This window comes from Sinocyclocheilus anshuiensis, unplaced genomic scaffold, assembly GCF_001515605.1.
Source record: "Sinocyclocheilus anshuiensis isolate Anshui unplaced genomic scaffold, SAMN03320099.WGS_v1.1 scaffold2026, whole genome shotgun sequence".
NCBI lineage: Eukaryota > Metazoa > Chordata > Actinopteri > Cypriniformes > Cyprinidae > Sinocyclocheilus > Sinocyclocheilus anshuiensis.
The window spans coordinates 140124-146713 of NW_015547764.1; the positions used below are offsets into that span (position 1 = coordinate 140124).

General features: G+C 39.5%; 1 protein-coding gene across 1 annotated transcript; it reads left to right on the top strand.

Moving 5' to 3' along the window:
- Positions 1-235: 235 nt before the first annotated feature.
- Positions 236-874, top strand: LOC107704528 (DNA replication licensing factor MCM7-like). Its single transcript, XM_016507468.1, has 2 exons — positions 236-451; positions 511-874. Exons 1-2 carry the CDS (start codon positions 354-356, stop codon positions 716-718), a joined length of 306 nt encoding a protein of 101 aa, XP_016362954.1. The 5' UTR covers positions 236-353; the 3' UTR covers positions 719-874.
- The last annotated feature ends 5716 nt before the right edge of the window (positions 875-6590 follow it).

Consider the following 6590-nt stretch of genomic DNA (forward strand, 5'->3'; position numbering starts at 1 on the left):
GCAGAGATCCGTGTTTGTCGCGTGACGGTCAGCTTTGCGGGGTGGGCAGTCAGCCTCGGGTCACGCCGCTGTGCAAACCCATGCAAAACTGACCGCACGCGACACGCTGCAGCGCTCAGACGCATGTTGCAGAGACTAGCTGGTGTTGAGAGGCGGAGACTTGGGCAGTTGCTGGCTTTCCCACAAGGCATTGCACTTGTCTCGGTCTGACAGTGCCGGCACAACTCATCCATTTGCCTGAAGTACACTTGACTTTGGAAAAATCGTTTGTATTTGCGGAATGTGGTGACATTCACACACTTGATAGCTGAGGATGTGACTTTAGGTGTGTGTGTGTTCAGGCTCGTCTGCGGATGGTGGATGTTGTAGAGAAGGAGGATGTTAATGAGGCCATGCGACTGATGGAGATGAGCAAAGACTCGCTGCAGGCCGACAAGACCAACAACACCAGGTACACACACGCACTACTGACTGCAGCATGCCCGTGGCTCACTCTTTGTCTGTCTGCAGGGCACAGCGTCCCGCTGACGTGATCTTCTCTCTGCTGCGGGAGCTGGCCGGTGAAGGAGCGGTGAGGTCTGTTCGTGTGGCCGAGGCCGAGCAGCGCTGCGTCTCTCGTGGGTTCACTCCTGCGCAGTTCCAGGCCGCTCTGGACGAGTACGAAGAGCTGAACGTGTGGCAGATCAACCAGGCGCGGTCACGCGTCACGTTTGTGTGAATGAACAGCACACCAAACACAGACTGCACGTGATCCCACGCGTTTGAACCTTTCCGGCTGATCGTGTTGTGATGAGGAGGGAGCAAGTTTCATTTGTTTTGCTTTTAAATCTGTTAAATCCCTGAAATAAATGCTGTAAATAGATAAAACTTTGCTTTGACTTGATTTATGGACATTCCTGCAGGATTTTAATGAAATGCTGACACATTGGTAACACTTTACAATCAGGTCCAATTAGTTTAATGACATTATCAGTGAGCAATACATCAGGGGCAGTTCTAGAGCGAGTAGATACCCGTGGCTGAGCCCAGAGACATCCATGTGTGTCAGAATATATGGGATAGTTCACCCAAAAATAAAGATTACCCCATGATTTGCTCACCCTCAAGCCATCCTAGCTGTATATGACTTTTTTCTGTCTAATCCAATCGCAGGGATGAAAGTTTTTCCATGGCTACGACGGATTTCCGTCAATTGGAAAAAATGAGTGGAGAAGAAACATGTAGCGCATTGTTCTGCTCGCACCAAAAACCATCCCCGCCACGGCCGCAGCTTCTCACTGACAACATAACGCTCGCATCATTCACAGTCGGGTTATTAGCAGAGAACACAGAGCAGGACTCGGCGTGGGATTGCGGCTATTAATAATTCTACTCATTCCCGCAGGTTCCGCGCTTATAACACGATGACGGAAGACGGAACGTATCATTTGCACCTGCTTTTGAGTCTTGAGAAATCTCATTTTCTGTGCGCCCACAGATCGCGATAAGGAGAGTGACAGCTTTTAATAATTATTAAAGGAGTTTGCAAATATATTGATTTAATACAACGGTTCAATAAACAAGTACTGCCTTTTTTGCTCTATTTCATCAACGAAAATCGTTCCAAATATAGTAACAGCTCAGCCGCTGCGCATCTCTAAAAGCAAACACTGTTTCATTCATGAATGAGTGTGTTTTTGAACTAATCTAGTGAGTCAGATTCATGATTACCCATTCATAAAGACATTGGCAGCGTCCGAAATGGCATACTCAGAGTAGGTACTTAATTTCCATAAGTACTTACTTAACGAGCGCTAAAGGAGTAGGTACTCTACAGCCAAATCTCGTTGAGTATGAGTATGAATGCGATCCAGGCATCATCCGCCATGTTGACGTTATCATGTGATCTATGACGTTACAAGCGCAACAACTTAAAACATGAACAGCAGGTTTAATTGATCTGTAAATATTTTGATGTTTATGAAATTTGCTCATTTTGTGGTCTTGAAGAAACAGCTGTCCTTTTATTGTGATTGTAGTATAACCAATACATTTTGGGTTGATTTGAATTTGTATATTTTCAACCCTACTAATATGACCCACAATTTAATCTTTAAATATATTATTTTTCCTTACGAAACCCCAAAATCGTTATCTCTTGAATATGTTGTTACTTTATTTTATGTGCAAAATCTTTAATCCACAAGCAAAACCGGCTTAAATCTCCTTTGTTTTCCTCTTTTTCTTGTTGAATTTAACTTTCATCCCTCCAGCTTATAAACAACAAATGCAATATTTTGATGAATTTATTATATGAATATTATGATTATTCAAAGATATCTAACCTTGTCATTGTGCCTTGTTTTCTGTGTATATAATCTCATACTATGGTGTATGCAAACCCATTTATGTTTTCTGCTGTTTGTCATTATGATTGTTCATTGTTAAAGATACAACCATCTTTCCCTGAGCTTGTATGTAATCAGTAACTCCACAAAACTACATAGTACGGTTTTCCTCAGCGTTTGTAATATTTGTAATATCTGCACAAAGGAGACGTCGATCAGCTGCTAGAAGATCTCGCCTTTGGAGAAGACTATTAATTTTACACTCGAAAAATGTAAGTATTACTACTTAGAAGTTAAGATTACCCCAGAATGCATTGCTAGCCCACCCCAATGAGGAAGACCATGATGATGCTCCTGATCCACACAACCCTGAACAAGAGCAGGAGAACATGATCTGTCTCTCGCTGCGTCTGCTCCAAACATCTGTGTGCTGCTCTCCATGAACACGACTACCTGTAAAACATTTACACGGAGTAAAACATTTTACAATTAATGTTAAATTAACAATTGCATGCTAATTTCTACATAATAGCACACATACATCACTCACTCAGATGTCTGTTCATGTTGTGATGTGCTCATCTGCAATTCTTTTAGAACATTTTCCTGTCAGATATTAAAGACATTTATTAATTGTCTTTAAGATGTATATCGTTTATGTAAATTAATTTTTGGTGACGTATGTGTGTTTACTGGATCTCCCCTGTTCTATTATTCGTAATAAAACGTGTTTTTACAGTAAAATCACAAATATACTATACTGTCTAGCATCTTACACCCTCAACAATTGAACAGTTTACTCTACAGTAGCTCAACAAATATGATTTTAACACAGGGAACCGTGTTTTTGATTTCTAATACTCACATTTGTAAACACCCTCGTCTCTGTTCTCCATCACGATCGATGATGACATATCCTCTCGCATGGGATAGAAGAGTATACATCCATGAGCACTTCAGAATCTGGGCTGAAGCAGTAGGACATCCGGGGATTTCTCGCCTACTCTTTTATGAATATTGAGGTTTCGGACATACTACTTTCTTCACATACTCTTTTCTCCTACTATATAGTAGGTAAGTAGGCGTAGACGCACGTCCGAATCTCGCAATAATTAGTGCACTCGCCTACTAATTCTCGCCTACTCTTTTATGAATACTTTTGATTCAAACACTTATTCGCTCACCTACTATTGCCTACTATATAGTAGGGAAGTATGCGATTTCGAACGCAGCCATTCACTTGCTTCATTCCTGAATGATTCAGCCGTTCAAACGAATCAATTGAATGAATGATTCAGTGATAAAATCAGTGACTTGCCGCCAGCTGCTGGCGGTTTCAGTTTTATTTATAGGTATAATTTCAGTTATTTAAATCATTTAATATTTCTGTTTTCAAAATTGTATATTTAAAACATTAATCTCCACATAAATTTATGAATTTAATTGCACTCATGCCACCTCTGAGCCTCATTAAATGTCTGAAAATGTACCTACAAAGCCACTTTTGTGTTCTTCTGTGCCACCGCTGTAGTACAAATTAATTTTTTATTAATACTAATTTCATATGATTGGTAACTTATTTGTCTTATTCTACTTCTTATTATATTGTTTTAAATAGAAATTTTAAAAAGCTTATAAACATAAATTTTGAATTTGACAGATGAAAAGGATGCCATTGCAAAGGTAAAAAGAAAATACCCCTGTAAGTCACTTTAAGGAGTCACATGTCACCTCGTATTAGGAAGGATAATTTTGATCAGAATTTTGTATTATTGATCAGAAGGTGCTCCTAAATTTTTAAATTAGGAGGACAAGCGCTCCTAATTACAAGAAAAACACTGCTCTTAAACTGGGTGTGTGACAGGTATGGCTGTGGAATGAATGGGGTTTGGCTGAGGAAAAGTTTTCAGTCAAAAGATTTTTCTTGCAATCGGAGTTAGATTAAAAAAAAAGTCCTGGCTCTTCCAAGCTTTATAATGGCAGTGAATGGTGGTTGAGATTTTGAAACCCAAAAAAGCGCATCCATCCATCATAAAAAGTGTCCCACACGGCTTCAGGGGTTAATAAAGGCTTTCTGAAGTGAATCGATACATTTGTGTAAGAAAAAAATATATAAAAAAAAAAATTATTTAAAACCATATTTAAAACTTTATAAACCGTAATCTCTAGCTTCTGTTAACTGTTGTACGCGCTTCACGAGAGTGGCGTTCCAGCGGATGATGCAGGCGTATCGTAAGAAGAAAGTCATATACAGCTAGGATGGCTCATGGGCTAATTTTAATTTTTGGGTGAACTATCCCTTTATGGAATATCTTAAATGTTAAATTGGCTAAGTGGCTTTATCTTTTTTTTTAAAAAGCCAAGTATTATTAAATTAAACATGCAGGGCTCTATACACTTATTTTTAAGAAGCACTTGTACATGCATTTACACTGCACTTACAAATTGCATAAATAATGTTATGAGACTAATGTTTTAACAATTAAATTTGGAATACAGAAATATGGAATGATAAAAAAAGATACTTTTAAATATGAAACTAATTGCCAGTAGGTGGCGACAAGCCATTGTCTTAATAAGCGAGTCACTGAGTCATTTTTTCAGTGGATTCTTTCCAAACGGCTGATTCATTGAGGAACCAAGTAAGAAACAATGGGTCAGTGAATCATTGACTCACCCGATTCGTTCAAAAACTCATATTCAGTAAGGAAGCACTGCTGTTAGCGAAATAAAGCGAAATAAATAAATAAATAAAAAAATACAATGTCTTTACAATGTAATTCACTTAATATTAACTTCTTGTTCATTGAGTTGTTACACAAAGAAAAGTCTGCCATACACCATATTAACCGAATCGCTCTGCGTGTGTGTGTCCTGGAAAGTGCGCTGCTTGACCGAGATGCTAAAAAATGCAAATCAGACACATAATTTAAAAAATATTAAGAAATATAATTCTATATTTTATCAAATATTATACTTTTTTGAATAATGTTGAAATGTTGATTTTAATTTTCAAATAATTTATCTAGTAAAGTACACCGCCTTCCTCCAAAAGATCTAATCTCATTGGCTGGATCGTACAGAACGTATAATTTCTTATCGACGGTTGGTCAGTTTACATGTCAATCTGAGGTACGAGCCTCAGTGGGCGGGTCTTGTCAGAGTGAATGATGACGTAAGCAGACACTGTTGGATGAGCAGCGAGCAAATCTGCACTTCTGATAGAAATGGTTTTAATGCGCATGAAATCTCAGTGATGAAGCGTTCAGGGCATAAAAATAAAAACATCCGGGGCTTCAGCCCCTTTAGCTGCCTGATAATGACATGATTAGGGTTAGGTTTTGGAAAAGTACAACAGCTCCCCCCAACCTAGCACCCGTCTAGGCAGGTTTGGAATAGGGAGACTGAGGAAAGGTGCACGGGCCCACGCTTGTCAGACTATTCATGGGTTTCAGTCACATGACTTTTTTGTTGCGGCCGCCATCTTTAGGACCTTGCGTAGCCTCTCCTTGGTAATCGGAAACCAAAGTAACACTTCACCAACAACGGAAAACTAGATACTTTAGGATTAGATCCTTATTTACTGTCAAGCGAACTGCTGACTCCACTAAAGTCTAGTGAAAACTTACCAACTTGACGTTTGCTGATAGGCTGTTTACATCTACCTCATACACAATCCCTCTCCGTACACTCGGGCCATTTTCAGTTAAATTTTCACCTGCTAGAGACTTGTCCATTGGCCCGGATCCATCTGCAGCACCAGGCCTGGATGCTTGCATACTCACTTTCAGATTCTGGGCCGAATCAACCGGACCAGATGCGACAGCTGTAACTCACCGACACTGCGGCATTCAAGCCGGACTCACCAGACTTAGCCCAGTTTCATTTCTACTGTACTGTTCATTAATATTTCATTTAAAATTAATAACGTTACCTAGACAAAACGTTTACTTTCATTTTAATTATATAGATAAAACTCATCTATGCTTACGAGAAATATTTCATCAAAAGAATCCCATACATCCACATCTCTTGGTAAATAATCCATCGTGATTTGCTGTCATCACAGCCCAGAGCACAGCACAGCAGATTGATGGAATTGCAATTCGGTCCTACAAATGGCGGCTACACCACTGTGTGACATCACATGAAACCTATGAATACCACATCGTGTGAGATTATCTCCGGCCTAGGAGCTGGGCTTGTCTAAGCATTGGACCTAAAGAGTGAAAGTTAGGTTTATAATCGCTGGGTCTGTGACGG

Coding starts and splice junctions, on each gene's coding strand:
- LOC107704528 (XM_016507468.1), top strand. CDS start 354: ATGGTGGATGTTGTAGAGAAGGAGGATGTTAATGAGGCCATGCGACTG. Junction 452..510: donor GACAAGACCAACAACACCAG/GTACACACACGC, acceptor GTCTGTCTGCAG/GGCACAGCGTCCCGCTGACG.